Source organism: Nycticebus coucang, chromosome 3 (genome assembly GCF_027406575.1).
Source record: "Nycticebus coucang isolate mNycCou1 chromosome 3, mNycCou1.pri, whole genome shotgun sequence".
NCBI lineage: Eukaryota > Metazoa > Chordata > Mammalia > Primates > Lorisidae > Nycticebus > Nycticebus coucang.
This window is the reverse complement of record NC_069782.1, coordinates 64352443-64369110: the sequence shown is the minus strand read 5'-3', so window position 1 is coordinate 64369110 and position 16668 is coordinate 64352443. Positions and strand designations below refer to the sequence as shown.

Genomic DNA, 16668 nt, shown 5'->3' with positions numbered 1-16668 from the left:
TACCTACATGGCTTGAAAACTTCACCTTGAAACACCTCCTAGACCCCATATTCCCTCAGAATGCTGAGCCAAGCCATAGCCACATTCAAGTCAAACAGCTTTATTCGCATCCCCGGTGGTCATAGTTCCCCTAGGACAGGGACTTCAGGACCAGAAAGGGGCCCAAGCAGTCCAGTGCAAACTACAGTACTTCAGTCAGTGCCTGAGGGTCTACCCCCTCCCTTAATGCCTTGCCAGGAGGGCCTGGCTGGTGGGAGGCAGGTGTACGGGCTCTGTCCTTGGCTGAATGATCCCTGGTCTCCTAGACTGGTTGCAGATGGGCCTGTTTGGGGCTGAGAACAGGAAATCCCATCACTGCCAGAGTTCAAGCTCCCACACCTGGCATGACATAAATAAAAAAATAAATAGTAATGAATCTTTTCCTCCATTTCTTCCTTTTATAAAAACACAAAGTCTTCTGAGCTTGGGCGTTTAGCCTTGAGGAGCCACCCAGAGCGAGGGATCCGCAGCGCTGGCTGGGAGAACTGAGAGCAGAGGTCATCCAGGCTATGGTCTTGAGCATGGCCTTCAGCCAGGGTGAACATGGGATAACGTTCCATGGCCGAGGAGGAGCCGAGGACCTGGTGGGAGGGAGGGCAATGCTCAGCCCCATGCACATTTACTACTCCAGGGTAGGTCAGCCAATTAGCACCTTCTATCCCCTGGCCACTGTGATTGACTCAGTGGTGAGCACGTGGGCCAACCCAGCCAATGAATGACAGCTCTAGGAGTTTTGCTGCGATTACTATAAAAATGTAGTTTCCTTTACAATGAACTAGAAAGGTGGATGCCTGGAAGTGCTGGAGGCCATCTCCTGCCACCACAAGGGTAAAGCTTTGGTCAGAGAGCAAAGCCAAGACAGAAACGGGGCCCAAAATTTGAGCCGCTGGATGCAACTGTCCCCAAGGTACCCTACTCCCTTTTGGAGTCTAATCAGAGCTGGGCTTTTGTAGCCTGCATGTAGGATAATATTGACCTAGTAGTTGGCCTTGGCATTCACTCATGTTCTGAGAGGTGAATATTGATACTTAGCCTGGAAGCAGCATCCCAGGTCTGATGAACTTTAGGCCCATGTTTCTCTTGCCCCAAATCTTGCCTTTGTCCCCCAACCCTCCATTCCTCTTGCTCACCCTGGTCAACTCTGAGCAGAGTGTCTCAAACTCCTTCCTGCCTCCAGCATAGAAGCCCACAGTACAGCTCGGGTCCATCTTGGTGAAGGCCATCTTGCGGGGTATGGTGCAGTGGAAGGACTGGGGCAGACAAAGGTGGCTCAAAGGCTCTGGCCCCTTTCTCATGTCCCCAGCTGTCCCCCTCCCTGGTATCCCAGCTCACCTCCAGAGGGAAGTCAGCCTGGCTGATGTCCACAGTGGGCTGGCAGTAGTGGGGGTCCAAGTACAGCAGGAAGTCATCTGAGGGTGGAGATAGATATGAGTAGGGGTGGGGAAAGAGGAGGAGATGGGGAGGTGGGGAGGAGTTTGAGACACTCTGCCTACCTTGGTAGCCAATGAAGTACAGTGAGTGCCTCGGTTTCCCACCCATGATGCCCAGACATAGTTCCGAACGCAGGAGCTCCTGAAAGGGATAGAGTGCGTGGAATCTGAGGCAGGTGCTCTCAGGAGCCACTCAACAAATGCATAGCAAACACCTACTATGTGGGAACCCAGATCCAGTGGGGCAGCAGTGATCAAGATAAACACTCACATGTGGCTCGGCACCCATGGCTCAGTGGTTAGGGCACCGGCCACATGCTCCAGGGCTGGTGGGTTTGAACCTGGCCTGGGCCTGCTAAACAAACAAAAAATAGCTGGGTGTTGTGGCAGGTGCCTGTAATCCCAGCTAATCAGGAGGCTGAGGCAAAAGAATCGCTTGAGCCCAAGAGTATGAGGTTGCTGTGAGCTATGACACAATAGCACTCTACAGAGGATGACAAAGTGAGACTCTGCCTCAAAAAAGAAAAAAGAAAAGAAAATACCCATATGTGAGCAGTAATTTCTTTTTTTTCGAGACAGAGTCTCAAGCTGTCACCCTGGGTAGAGTGCTGTGGCATCAAAGCTCACAACAACCTCAAACTCTTGGGCTTAAGCGATTCTCTTGCCTTAGCCTCCCAAGTAGCTGGGACTACAGGCACCCATCAAACACCTGCTTATTTTGTTGTTATTGTTGTTACAGTCGTCAGTGTTTTTTAAGCTGGCCTGGGCTGGGTTTGAACCTGCCAGCCTCAGTGAATGTAGCTGGCGCCCTACCCACTGAGCTATGGGCACCGCAGTGAGCAGTAATTTCTTACAAATAGTTGAAGTAGTTATGGCTTGGCACTTGTAGCTCAGCAGCTAGGGTGCCAGTCACATACACTGGGGCTGGTGGATTCAAACCCAGCCCAGGCCTGCCAAACAACAATGATTACTACAACAAAAACATATCTGGGTGTTGTGGCCAGTACCTGTAGTCCCAGCTACTTGGGAGGCTGGGGCAAGAGAGTTGCTTAAGCCCAAGAGTCTGAGGTTGCTGTGAGCAGTGACACCACAGCACTTTTCTGAGGGTGACATAGTTTTGGCAAACTAGGATTTGAAAAGATATATTTGAGGGATAGTATAATCCACGTATGATGGTTCAGAGCAGACTTTGGAGTCAATAGCCTAGAATTAGATTTCCAGCTTCAACAAAGCTCTGTTAGAGCTTCAGGTTTTTTTCCTGGAATAAAATGGGCATGAATTCTGTTTGCCATGACTATCACAACATTGCATATAAAAAGTGCTAAGTAGGCTCGGTGCCTGTGGCTTAAACGGCTAAGGTGCCAGCCACATACACCTGAGCTGGCAGGTTTGAATCCAGCCCAGGCCACCAAACAACAATGACGGCTGCAACCAAAAAATAGCCGGGCGTTGTGGTGGGTGCCTATAGTCCCAGCTACTTTGGAGGCGGAGGCAAGAGAATTGCTTGAGACTAAGAGTTGGAGGTTGCTGTGAGCTGTGATGCCAGGGCACTCTACCCAGGGTGACAGCTTGAGGATCTGTCTCCAGAAAAAAAAAAAGTACTAAGTAAATAGTGGCTGTTATTTATTTATAGATAAGAGTCTCACTATGTCACCTCAGTAGAGTGCCATAGCATCACAGTTCAGAGCAACCTCAAACTCTTGGGCTTAAGTGAGTCTCTTGCCTTAGCCTCCCAAGTAGGTGGGACTACAGGTGCCTGCCACAACGCCCGGCTATTTTTTTGGTTGCAGTTGTCATTATTGTTTAGTAGGCCCAGGCCAGGCTCAAACCCACCAGCTTTGGTGTATGTGACTAGTGCCCTACTCACTAAGCTATGGGTGCCAAGCCAATAGTGGCTGTTATTAACCCTGTGTTTTCTTTTTTTTTTTTTGAGACAGTCTCATTTTGCTACCCCTGGTAGAGTGCTGTGACATCCAAGTAGCTGGAACTATAGGTGCCCGACATAATGCCTGGCTATTTTTAGAGACAGGGTCTCACTCTTGCTCAGGATGGTCTTGAACACGTGACTTCAGGCAATCCACTGGCCTCAGCTTCCCAGAGTGCTAGGATTAGAGGCATGAGCCACCGCCTGGCCCAACCCTGTGTTTTTTGTTTCGTTTTTTTTTAGAGACATAGTCTTATTCTGTCACCCTCGGTAGAGTACTGCTGTGGCATCACAGCTCATACTCCAGTTCCTGGGCTTAGATGAAACTAACATTCTAGCTTGGGAGAGATGACATTATGGAAAAGAATAAAGGAAGGAAGGGACTTTGCAATTTCAAATAGGGGTGTCAGAAGAGGACTCTGTTAAGAGATGACCTGAGGGTGGTGCCTGTGGCTCAAAGGAGTAGGGTGCCGGCCCCATATGCCAGAGGTGGTGGGTTCAAACCCAGCCCTGGCCAAAAACTGCAAAAAAATAAAAATAAAAAATAACCTGAAAGATTTCTTTTGATTATTCTTAGGTTTTTTTTTTTTTTGAGACAGAGTCTCAAGCTGTCACCCTCTGTAGAGCGCTGTAGCGTCATAGCTCACAGCAACCACAAACTCTTGGGCTTAAGTGATTCTCTCTTTTTTTTAGGGACGGTCTCATTTTGTTGCCCTCAGTAGAGTGCCGTAGTGTCACAGCTCACAGCAACCTCCAGGTCTTGGGCTTAGGCGATTCTCTTGCCTCAGCCTCCCAAGTGGCTGGGACTACAGGCACCTGCCACAATGCCCAGCTATTTTTTGTTGCAGTTTGGCTGGGGCCAGGTTCGGACCTACCACCCTCGGTATATGGGACCGGCACCCTACTCAATGGGCCATTGCCACTGCCCTTAAGTGATTCTCTTGCCTCAGCCTCTCAAGTAGCTAGGACTACAGGCACCTGCCACAACACGTGGCTATTTGTTGTTGTTGTCGCAATTGTCATTGTTATAGCTGGCCTGGGCCAGGTGTATGTGGTCAGCACCCCAGTAGCTGAGCTACGGGTGCCACCCTACTCTTAGTTTTTTAAAAGAACCTAAAAGAGCCACTGTGTCTCTGGTGAAAGTAGTGGGAATGGCCAGTGCAAAGGCCCTAAGGCAGAGTGTTCTCAAAATAGTCAGGAGGTCCACTTAGCTAAAGCAGAATGAGTGAGGAGATGAAGTAAAGGGGGTAGGAGGACAAATGCCACACAACCTTGTGGACCATGAGAGAACTTGGGCGTCTCGGGGCTCTGTCTCGCTGCTGTTTGCCTGGTGTACTTTGCTCTGGCTCTTCATTTGCATCTTGGCCCAAGTGGGGCTTTCCTAAGCTCTGCTGCCACCCCCATCTGCCTTTCATTGTATAAGATTTTTCCCTTTACCATTCAAGCTGTAATGCCAATTTGGTTACAGATGCACTGCCTAGCATTCTCCCATTAGAATGTCTGCTTCTAGTGGGTACATTTCACCTCTGACTCCCCAGAAACTGGGACAGGAAGTGGCACAGAGGAGCCATTCCCTAACTATTGAATAAAATGGTGAAGGGAGGAAGGACACATAAACACAGCTCTAAGCCAAGTTTTAAAAGTCTGAAGGGCTGGCCGGGTGCTGACTTACACCTGTACTCCTAGCACTCTAGAAGACTGAGGTGGGTAGACTGCTTGAGCTGAAGAGTTCAGGACCAGCCTGAGAAAGAGCAAGACACCATCTCCATTAAAAATAGAAAAACTGGGCGGCACCTGTGGCTCAGTTGGTAAGGCGCCGGCCCCATATACCGAGGGTGGCGGGTTCAAACCCGGCCACGACTGAATTGCAACCAAAAAAATAGCTGGGCGTTGTGGCAGGCGCCTGTAGTTCCAGCTACTCGGGAGACTGAGGCAAGAGAATCACTTAAGCCCAGGAGTTGGAGGTTGCTGTGAGCTGTGTGATGCCACAGCACTCTACCCAGGGCCATAAGTGAGACTCTGTCTCTACAAAAAAAAAAAAAAAAAAATAGAAAAATTACCCAGGGGTTGTGGCAGGCACATGTAGCCCCAGCTATGTGGGAGGCTGAGGCAGGAGGATGGCTTAAACCCAGGAGTTGAGGTTGCTGTGAGCTAGGCTTATGCCACAGCACTCTAGCCTGGGCAACAGAAGGAGACTCTGTCTCAAAAGAGAAAAAAGAGAATGTCTGGAGGGCTCCCAAGTAGACATGCCATTGAATGTGGCTGAACCTACCTTCACACAGGGCACGTACACAGGATTGAGAGTCTCACCACCCAGTCGCACAGGCACCAGGATGACTACAGACTTCCACTCAGCTGTGGGATCTGGCCTGGCCACCAAGCGGGCCACATCTGCCTTGTACACTGGAACGACAGGGTGGCATCAGGTCACCTACCTGCCTACCCTTCAAGCCCCAGAGTGTGATCCTGTATACCCCAGAAGCCCAATCTTGCACTTGCAACATCTTGGCATTGACCACTGTCATTGTCATCAAAGAAGGTCTTTCCACTGTTCCTCAAATTCCCCTAGATGATCCTAGAACCTCTGGGCAGGTGTAGACATCCCCATTTTACAGGGAGAACAACCTTAGATTTAGACCAAGAGCAAGAGACAGGAACAGTGGAGACCCTTCTCCACAGCTCCTCCCCACTGCCAGGCCAGGATGACCCTCAGGGACTTGGAGCCTTGGTTTACCACTATGGAAATGTGAGCACTGAGCACTGCGCCCTTCAGCTGAGCCCATTTCCTGCTCCCAGAGAAGTGGCCTCAACCATTTCTGGAGACACAATTCTCTGAATATTGAACTTCGTCCCCAAATATCTACAATTTTGTGTAAAAATTCAGAGGTGTGAGTGGCACCTGTGGCTCAGTCGGTAAGGCGCCGGCCCCATATACCAAGGGTGACGGGTTCAAACCCGGCCCCGGCCAAACTGCAACCAAAAAAAAATAGCCGGGCATTGTGGTGGGCGCCTGTAGTCCCAGCTACTCGGGAGGCTGAGGCAAGAGACTCGCTTAAGCCCAGAAGTTGGAGGTTGCTGTGGAGCTGTGTGAGGCCACGGCACTCTACCGAGGGCCATAAAGTGAGACTCTGTTTCTACAAAAAAAAAAAAAAAAAAATTCAGAGGTGTTATAGATTTCCTGACAGTAATCCATGGAAATTCCCATTGATTAAGACCCTTTCTAGAGATGAGCCTGAGCGAGAGCAAGACCCCATCACTACTAAAAATAGGAAAACTAGCTGGGCGTTGTGGTGGGTACCTGTAGTCCCAACTACTCAGGGAGGTGAGGCAAGAGGATTGCTCAAGCCCAAGAGTCCACAGCACTCTACCCAGGGTGACAGAGTGAAACTCTGCCTCAAAAACAAAAACAAACAACAAAGACCCTTTACAAATGGGAACTTATGGGTAGTTGGGAATAATAATAATAGCTAATATTTAGTGAACACCTACTATGTGGCAAGTGCTGCTGTAGGCTTTAACTTGTATTATTGATTCATTTAATCAACACAACCACTCTATGAGGCAAAGACCAGACTTTCATTCATGTTAGAAGTATTTCTGAGGCAGTGATTGGCTCAGAGTGAGACCCTCATGGTTCCCAGACCCTTACCTGTGCAGTCCTGAGAAACATATACCACCAAGTGGGTGACCTCAGAGCAGCTCTCCACAGCTTTCCTGGGGATGAGAGGAAAGCCTGAGTTCCTGGGAGTACCTGGCAGCTCCCATGTTCCCTGTAGCAGCCCTCACCTGAGGATGTGTGCCACTACTGATGGCCCATACCAGTCACCAGCCTTCTTGCCTGAGCTCTGCCCAAGCTCCACAAGCCGGTGTAGGCTGAAGGGAGCCTGGGGGTGGTCAGCAAACCAGGACACAATCTGCCGGTGCTGGTGTTCCTGCTCCAGTTCAGGAGTGCCCTGGGCCCACCGTGGTGGCATCCAGTGGGCAGGCCCATGGTATTGGCTGGGAGAGGCCGACCCTGACAGCTCAGGGGGACCCAGGCCTCTGCCCTCAGCCCATGTCCAGTCTGGTAGGGATGAAGTACAAAGTCAAACAGTGCTAGTATGTGTGTGGGGCACAGTTCTCATTTATGTCTCCATTGTACACAATTCTAATGTTCTAGAACCCCAAGATTAACTATAATTTGCACATTCCTGAAACTCTTATTTTATAAACTCTCACTCCCCTACCCCAATTACTCAACACACAATTCCAACATGACTTTGAACTTTGTTTAAAAAAATTTTTTTTTGTTTTTTTTTTGAGACAGAATCTCACTTTCTTGCCCCTGGTAGAATGCCTCTTGAGCTCACTCTTGGGCTTGAGAAATCTTCTTCCCTCAGCCTTCCAAGTGGCTAAGACATGCCCTCCACAAAGCCCGGCTATTCTTAGAGATGGGGTCTCACTCTTGCTCAAGCTGGTCTTGAACTCCTAAACTCAAGCAATCCACCTGCCTAGGCCTCCCAGAGTGCTAGGATTACAGGCATGAGCCTCCATCCCTGCCTGTTTACAAACAATTCAAACTGCTGACACCTGGTCAGCCCTGTGCTCCTAATGCACCCCTTCTACTCCCCAGTATCACTCACCTCTGGGCAGGAAATGCAGTAACAGGCCCTGAGCCAGCATCATCTGACCACTGCGTAACATGCACCCCCAGCCACAGTCTGAGGTCAGGCAGCCCCCAGGTAGGGGTGGGAAGTCTCTGCGATATGTGAACCATAGGCGAGACACAAAGTCCCGCTGGAAACGCTGGATGTCACCTACAAAAGCGGCCTATCAGCTGTCAACAGGGACACTCCCCAAACCCCCCCCACCACCACCACCACCAGCTCACCCTCGCCCTGGAAACGGTAGCGGCGGCCACAGAGGTGAATGCTGGAGATCTTGCTAAAGCTGGTCCGGCTTTTAACTGTCCAACCTGAGGAGACGTACCCAGGGGATGAAGCACTTGCTTCTGTGAAAGGGCATGATCCTGCTTCCTATCTTAAGGGTAGCCCTGGGGCATCTGTGCGATATCCCTCTAACTAGGGAGGTGGGGTCTCTGGACAGATACCGAGTGTCTACCATGCATTCAAGATGAATTAAGGCCATTCTAATTATTGTACCCATATTACAGAGAGAGTAAAAAATGGAGGGGTCTGGGCGGCGCCTATGGCTCAAAGGAGTAGGGCACTGGTCCCATATGCCGGAGGTAGTGGTTCAAACCCAGCCCCAGCCAGAAACTGCAAAACAAACAAACAAAAAAAAATGGAGGTGTCTGGAAAGCAAAGGATCTTGCCCAAGGTTACCGGGGAGATGGGCGGGGCTTGAAAACACACCCTGTTCAACCTGCCACAGGTCCACTCTGGGTCGGGTAGGGCGGGGGACCCACTGGTGACTCACAGGAAGGGAACATGGTGAAAAAACCAGCAGTTACAGGGTCTGATTCCCCTTAAACCCTTTTCCTCCCAGTGACTTCTAAGCCCCCTTCTCACCGTACTTCACATTGTTCCAGGCAGTCAGGAACTTGGCCTTGAACTTGTCCACTTCGTCCGGCTCACCGGGAGAGGCCCCAGACGAGCCAAGAGCCGGGACACTGTCTCCGGAGGGTCCGAGGCCGTTGGGATCCGGAACCCGGGGGCCCCGCGGCCTGCGGGCCTCGGGCCGGCGTGAGTCCTCGGGGCTCCCGCTCCCGTACTGCGCGGCGGCGGGCGACACCGAGTTCATGGGCGCGCCGGGGGGGCACAACGAGGACCCCGGGGGCTGCGACCGCCGCGGCCCAAGGCGCCCCGCGACTGGGACACTAAGGGCTCTAAGAAGGCGCTACTCGGACCCCGGCCCCGGTGTCCTGCGCCCTGCGCAGGCTGCAGCCGCAGGCGAAGAGGCTGCCGCCATCTTAGCGGCCCAGGCCCCACAGTGAAGCAGGGGGCGTGGCCTTGACGGACGCCCCGCCCATGCCCCGCTCCCAGAAGTCCAGTGCCCAGATCCCCGGTCGCTGCGTGGAATCTCTACTCCCTCCGCCTCCTCGCGGGTCCCCACGCCCTCCTTATCTCACCGCCAGGAGCGTTGAGAAAGCATGCAGATCCGAATCGCAAGCGCCACAGCCGAGAAGCAACGTCCCGGAAACGCCCCCTCCAAGGTCCTGGGACGGACTGCCTGCCTGGCGTGTGCTCAGGTTGAATGTGTACCTACCTGCCCACGTCCCTCCAAGAGTTGCCGACCAATAATCCGCCTTGTCTTGGGGCCTAATTAGCTGAGTGTGACCTCCACCAGGGGCAAAATACGCCTCAATTATCTCTTGTGTAAAACAGAGCTCCAATACACCCAATGATATAGATGACATTTCAATTGTTTTGGGTTTTTTTGCAGATTTTGGCCAGGGCTGGGTTTGAACCCACCATCTCCGGAACATGGGGCTAGCGCCCTACCCCTTTGAGCCACAAGAGCCGCTCTTAGATGACATTTCATATCACCTATACCCAGAGAAAGAATCCAAAACAAACAAACAAAAAAAAAAGAAATAGAGTTTAGCTTTGTTGCTTAGGCTGAAGTGCAGCGGTTGTCATTATAGTTTACTGCAGCCTGAAACTCCTGGCCTAAGCAGTTCTCCTGCCTCAGATCCTTGAGTAGCCGGGACTACAGAAAAAAAAAATAATTAGTGGCAGGACGCGGTGACTCACGCCAGTAATCCTAGTAGCACTCTGGGAGGCAGAGCAGGGTGGATTGCCTGAGCTCGCGAGTTCGAGACCAGCCTGAGCCAGAGCGAGACCTCGTCTCTAAAACTAGCTGGGCGTTGTGGAGGGTGCCTGTAGTCCCAGCTACTTAGGAAGCTGAGGCAAAAGAATCGCTTAGGCCCAAGAGTTTGAGGTTGCTATCAGCTGTGACCCCACGTCTCTTTATCAGGGGCAACCAAGTGAGACTCTGCCTAAAAAAAAGAAAAAAATTAATGTGTCTAACTTATAAAGATGTAGGAGGATGAGCTGACTTCTTCTGTATAAAGTCCTTAGAATGGCATTTGAAGAACAGTTAGGGCAGGGCTGTCCAATCTTCCTTTTCCCTGTTCTGCATTGGAAGACTATGAGTTGTCTTGGGCTACACAGTAAATACACAAGCACAAACGAAAGCAGTTTCAAAAAGAAAGGTCTCTTCATACTTTTAATAATATCTTTTTATTTTTATTTTTTTGAGACAGAGCCTCAAGCTGTCACCCTGGGTAGAGTGCCGTGGCATATCAGCTCACAGCAACCGCCAACTCCTGGGCTCAAGCAATTCTTCTGCCTCCACCTCCCAAGTAGCTGGGATTACAGGCGCCTGCCACAACGCCCGGCTATTTTTTTTTTTTTTTTTTTTGGTTGCAGCCATCATTGTTGTTTGGGGGACCCAGGCTGGATTCGAACCTGCCAGCTCAGGTGTATGTGGCTGGCGCCTTAACTGCTTGAGCCACGCCTGGCTATTTTGTTGCAGTTGCCAATGTTGTTTAGTTGGCCTGGGCCAGTTTTGAACCCGTCAGCCTTGGTGTATGTGGTGGGGCCTGTGGCTCAGTGAGTAGGGTGCCGACCCCATATACGGAGGATGGTGGGTCCAAACCCAGCTCTGGCCAAATTGCAACAAAAAAATAGCCGGGCATTGTGGCAGGTGCCTGTAGTCCCAGCTACTCGGGCGGCTGAGGCAAGAGAATCGCCTAAACCCAGGAGTTGGAGGTTGCTGTGAGCTGTGATGCCATGGCACACTACAGAGGGTGATAAAGTGAGATTCTGTCTCTACAAAAAAATTAAAAAAAAAAAAAAGATAATCTGGCCGCACCTGTGGCTCAGTCAGTGGGGCACTGGCCCCATATACAGAGGGTGGCGGGATCAGACCCTGCCCCGGCCGAACTGCAACAAAAAAAATAGCCGGGTGTTGTGGCCGGCGCCTGTAGTCCCAGCTACTTGGGAGGCTGAGGCAAGAGAATCGCTTAGGCCCAGGAGTTGGAGGTTGCTGTGAGCTGTGTGATGCCATGGCCCTCTACCTAGGGCCATGGAGTAAAACTCTGTCTCTGCAAAAAAAAAAAAAAAAGATAATCTGATATACAAAATTTATATGAGGCCAGGCAACATGACTCATGCCTATAATCCTAGCACTTAGGTAGGTGAAGGCAGGAGGGTTGCTTGGGCTCAGGAGATTGAGAGCAGCCTGAGCAAGAGTGAGACCCTGGCTCTATTAAATATAGAAAAAGTATCCAGGTGTTGTGGAGGGCTCCTATAGTCCCTGCTAATCTTGTACTCATACTCAGTAGGCTGAGGCAGGAGGATCACCTGAATCCAAACAAACAAACAAATATATATGTATATATATATTTTTTAATATGTACACATATCTCTCTTTTTTTCTTTTTGAGACAGAGGCTCAAGCTATCTCCCTGGTTAGAGTGCTATGGCGTCACAGCTCACAGCAACCTCCAACTCCTGGGCTTAAGTGATTCTCTTGCCTCAGCCTCCCAAGTAGCTGGGACTATAAGCACCCACCACAATGCCTGGCTAGTTTTTGGTTGTAGTTGTCATTGTTTGGCAGGCCCGGGCTGAATTCAAACCCGCCAGCTCTGGTGTATGTGGCTGGCGCCTTAGCCGTTTGAGCTACAGGTGCCATCCTATGTACACATATCTTTATTACCTGTGTTTTCATCACCTCATGGGTTGGACACACAGGTCAGGGGTATATTTGTCTATGGATATCACTGCTGTGTCCCCAGTACTCAGCATGTAGGCTGGCACGCAGTAAGTGCTCACCCCCACAGCAGTTGTGACAACCAACTTATGGAATGGACAGAGAATTTTAGAATGTGGGGAGGAAGAGGCACAGGAGGATCCTTAGGACATCTCAAGGGGGAAGAAGGCATATTGGGTCAGAAGTTCCTCTGTGGTCACATAAAAGAAGAAAAGGTGCCAAAGCAAAAGACACAAAGGGGCAGAGCATAAGAGGACAAAATCTGGGGACTTAGAGGCTAGTTTCAGGGCTCATGGAACAGTGAGATGGGGCCAGGGACAGCTGGGCTGTGGAGGCCTCAAGTGACCCCCTTAAGTTAGATCTGGTGTCTGACCCACACAGTGGCCACAGCTGATTCCTCCCTCCAGGGATGGGTCTGGATCCCTCACCTTCTATCTTTCCCCATTAGTACAGTTGCAACGTCAGTGCTTTACCTTGGACTCCATCCCCAACCCATGTTCTACCCACCACCTGTGTTTCTCCCTGGCACATCCCCAGACTCCCCAGGCTTGATGGGTCCCAAATTGATCTTGCAATTAACCATACTGCTTTTCATCCTGTGCCCTTGGCCCTCAAGAGGCCAGCCTGGCAACTCCACTCTCCACCAACTAATAGTCTCTACACTAATTATCCGTATATCCTCAAAGCAATATCATAGTTGTGGCCACCCAGGCTGACTTTGTGGCCAGGTGGCTTGGAAAAGTGACCTCACCTCTCTAGCATGTTTCCCCATGCATTAAAAACTCAGAAAACTGGGCAGCATCCATAGCTCAGTGGGTGGGGCGCCAGCCATATACACCAAGGCTGGCGGTTTCCAACCCAGCCCAGGCTAGCTAAAACAACAATGACAACTGCAACAAAAAAATAGCCAGAAGTTGTGGTGGGAGCCTGTAGTCCCAGCCACTTGGAAGGTTGAGGCAAGAGAATCGCTTAAGCGCAAGAGTTGGAAGTTGCTGTGAGCTATGATGCCACGCACTTTATCAAGGGTGACAGCTTGAGACTGTCTCAAAGTGAATAAATAAATACAAAATAAAACAGAACTCAGAAAACTGGGCTGGGTGTAGTGCCTATAATCCTACCATTCTGTAAGGCTGAGGTTGGATGATTGCTTGAGCTCAGGAGTTGGCGACCAGCCTCAGAAAGAGCAAGACTACATTTCTAGAAAAAAATAGAATAATTTTTCTAGCCAGGTATTGCACACCTATAGTCCCAGGTACTTGAGAAACTGAGGCAAGAGGATCACTTGAACCCAGGAGTTTGAGGTTGCCTTGAGCTATGGTAACCACACTCTGTCTCAAAAAAAAGAGAGAGAAAGAGAGAGAGACTCAGACAAGCACCTGATAAAAAACACGGACAATGGGGCGGCGCCTGTGGCTCAGTCAGTAAGGCGCCGGCCCCATATAACGAGGGTGGCGGGTTCAAACCGGCCCCGGCCAAACTGCAACCAAAAAAAACTAGCCCGGCGTTGTGGCGGGCGCCTGTAGTCCCAGCTACTCAGGAGGCTGAGGCAAGAGAATAGCTTAAGCCCAGGAGTTGGAGGTTGCTGTGAGCTGTGTGAGGCCACGGCACTCTACCAAGGGCCATAAAGTGAGACTCTGTCTCTACAAAAAAAACCCACGGACAATGGCTCGGCACCAGCCAAGGTTGGCTGGTTCAAACCTGGCCCAGGGCAGCTAATAGGCAATGACAACTGCAACCCATTGTGGCGGGTGCCTGTAGTCCCAGCTACTTGGGAGGCTGAGGCAAGAGAATCACTTAAGCCCAAGAGTTGGAGGTTGCTGATGCCACAATACTCTACCGAGGGCGACATAGTGAGATTCTATCTAAAATAATAGTAATAATAATAATAATGGACCAAAGATTTGAACAAGCCAGATGCGGTGGCTCACACCTGTAATCCTAACACTTCAGGAGGTCAAGGCAGGTGATTCGCTTGAGCTCAGGAGTTCAAGACCAGCCTCAGGAAGAGCAAGACCCTGTCTCTACTCTAAATAGAAAAACTAGCCGGTTGTTGTGGCAGGCACCTGTAGTCCCAGCTTCTCTGTGAGGCTGAGGCTGGGGGATCACTTGAGCCCAGGAGTTTGAGGTTGCTGTGAGCTATGACAACACAGCACTCTACCCAGGATGACAGAGTGAGATTTTGTCTCAAAATAAGTAAATAAATAAAGGATTTAAACAGACCGTTCACCACAGAAGGTAAATAGATGCCAAGTAAGCACCAGAAAGCATTCTCAATGTCATTAGCCATCAAGACACTGCAAAAATAACACCAGATAACCCTACAAATCTTCTAGAACCAATAGCATGAAAAAGGCTGACTTTACTAAGAATTATCAAAGACATACATAAACTGGAACTTCTAGTAAGTACAGCTTTTTGTATACCACATATGCCTCAGTAAAGTTGGAAAAACCAAATAAGTGAGGACATTAGGGCACCAAGCCAAAATTGTACTTGGACATGAATTCCTGGGCTCACATGATACCTCTGGCTTCCACTGCCCTCCCTAACGGCTGATCTGCAGGCTCATACCACTTCGCCCAGCTCACACGCATATTAATTTGGACTAGACATGTTTATTTATTTATTTATTTATTTTTGTTTTTTGGCCGGGTCTAGGTTTGAACCTGCCACCTCCGATATATGGGACTGGTGCCCTACTCCTTGAGCCACAGGCACCACCCGACTAAACATGTTTAAAGTGATCAAAAACCACATGTGGCCAGTGGCTACTGTTTTGGACAGTGTGTGAAAAATAAGATCACCCAGATCAACATATGAGACGTTACAAAATTCAGTGTTGGGATTTTCTCCTGGTGACTGTATTATGGTGTCTGCACATAAATTTTTTCATTGCCCTCTCAAGAATTCCAAAAATATTTCCGTGTGTCTCCACCCAGCTCCCATGCCCCTTAGTGAAATAAATCACGCTCTGGAAATCAATCCCACCCAGGCCAAGCAGTTGGTAGAATAAATTACAGTCTTGATGAACACATAAGTAAATACACTGATAGGCGCTTTCTCATGATAGATCACTTTTCTTGTCAAACTTCCTCTGCTTCCTTGTTCCATCCTGTCTTGTTTCTCACACATCCGTTACAGCCTGGTTTGTTGGAAAGAAAGCTCTAGAAATGAGCTCTGCTTATTGTTGCCTTTTTGACAAAAAGATACAAAACTCTTCTTTCAATCAAACAATGTATCCTGAGTATGTATATTATGTACGTACTAGATACTATGCTTGATGCCAAATACAGATACTGTTGCCTCCTCTTGGGGGTTTTTGGAGTGGATTGGAGAAGATAGGTAATGAACTTATTACACAAATATGTACACAGTAAGAATTATAATAATGATCATGTAGGAAAATAAAAGCTTACAATAGGAGGATATAATCTAGTTTAGGGAGCTGTGATCCAGGAAGACTTCCCTGCAGAAGCCACATTTGAGTTAGTTTCTGTATTCATCAGAATAGGTCAAGGTTTGCTGCAGGAATAAACAAGTTCAAAGCTCAGTGGTTTAACACAACCAAAGATTATTTCTTGGGTGGCGCCTGTGGCTCAGTGGGTACCAAGGGTGGCAGGTTCAAACCTGGCAAAAAAAATAGCCGGTGTTGTGGTGGGCACCTGTAGTCCCAGCTACTCGGGAGGCTGAGGCAAGAGAGTTGCCTAAGCCCAGGAGTTGGAGGTTGCTGTGAACTGTGATGCTATGGCACTGTGACAAAATGAGACTCTGTCTCTAAATAAATAAATATTAAAAAAAAAAAAAGATTATTTCTCCCTCATGTTACTCATCCTACATGCACTGGCAGGAGCTCAGTTCCACACGGTCATGCAGGAGCCCAGGCTAATGAGGTTTCTACCATCACGTGGCTGCACTATCTGGAACTCGATATCTTAGTTGCCACAGAGGAAGAAGAGGGAGACTGCAGAAACATATATGGGTTTTTAATTTAATTAAAAATTTATTTATTTTTTGTTGTTGTTTTTAAGACAGAGTCTCACTATGTCACCCTCAGTAGTGTATCATACCATCATAACTCACAACAACCTCAAACTCTTGGGTTTAAGTGAGGTTGTTAAAGACAAGGTTGTCTCTTGCCTCAGCTCCCAAGTAGCTGGGACTAGAGTCGCCCACCACACTCCTGGCTATTTTTTTGTTGCAGTTGTCATTGTTGTTTAGCAGGCCCAGGCTGGGTTCACACTAGGCTGCTAGCCTGGGTGTATTTGGCTGGCGCCCTAACCACTGTGCACAAGCGCTGAGCCCATGTATGGGTTTTTTAATGCTTGTGCTCAAAAGCAACTAATATACAGAGTGATATATGTCATCTCTATTACTATTGCAATGGCAAAAATTAGTCAAGGAATATCTAACAGCAAAGGATTGTTTTTCATTCAATGGATAGTGGTCTACACTAGAAATGGAATTTAAGGGATGAGTGGGGATTAGCCAGAAAAAAAAAAGGAAGTCAATGTATTCCTGTCAGAACAAATAGCATGCTCAAAGACACTGGAAGCAAAG

General features: G+C 49.2%; 1 protein-coding gene across 5 annotated transcripts; it reads right to left on the bottom strand.

The window, feature by feature from the left end:
* Window positions 1-250: 250 nt before the first annotated feature.
* On the bottom strand, window positions 251-9562 carry ATG4D (autophagy related 4D cysteine peptidase). Of its 5 annotated transcripts, none has more exons than XM_053583293.1 (10): window positions 8904-9559; window positions 8264-8347; window positions 8016-8189; window positions 7180-7456; window positions 7043-7107; window positions 5666-5796; window positions 1533-1611; window positions 1372-1448; window positions 1170-1289; window positions 251-378 (listed from the first exon to the last, which is right to left on the bottom strand). In XM_053583293.1, the coding sequence occupies exons 1-10, from the start codon at window positions 9133-9135 to the stop codon at window positions 352-354; spliced, it is 1266 nt and encodes a 421-aa protein (XP_053439268.1). In that variant the 5' UTR covers window positions 9136-9559; the 3' UTR covers window positions 251-351. The 5 variants fall into 5 exon arrangements, with proteins under 5 accessions (XP_053439268.1, XP_053439269.1, XP_053439266.1 ...); XM_053583291.1 differs by lacking the exon at window positions 251-378 and adding an exon at window positions 416-620 and having other exon boundaries at window positions 8904-9549; XM_053583294.1 differs by lacking the exon at window positions 1170-1289 and having other exon boundaries at window positions 268-378; window positions 8904-9562.
* Between the last annotated feature and the right edge of the window lie 7106 nt (window positions 9563-16668).

What these genes read in the sequence shown, in the direction of transcription:
- ATG4D (XM_053583291.1), bottom strand. Translation starts at nt 9,135, where the DNA reads ATGAACTCGGTGTCGCCCGCCGCCGCGCAGTACGGGAGCGGGAGCCCC. An exon ending in CTGGAACAATGTGAAGTACG is followed by an intron (nt 8,348 to 8,903) that starts GTGAGAAGGGGG and finishes ACGTCTCCTCAG; the next exon opens with GTTGGACAGTTAAAAGCCGG. An exon ending in CTACCGTTTCCAGGGCGAGG is followed by an intron (nt 8,190 to 8,263) that starts GTGAGCTGGTGG and finishes CCGCTTTTGTAG; the next exon opens with GTGACATCCAGCGTTTCCAG.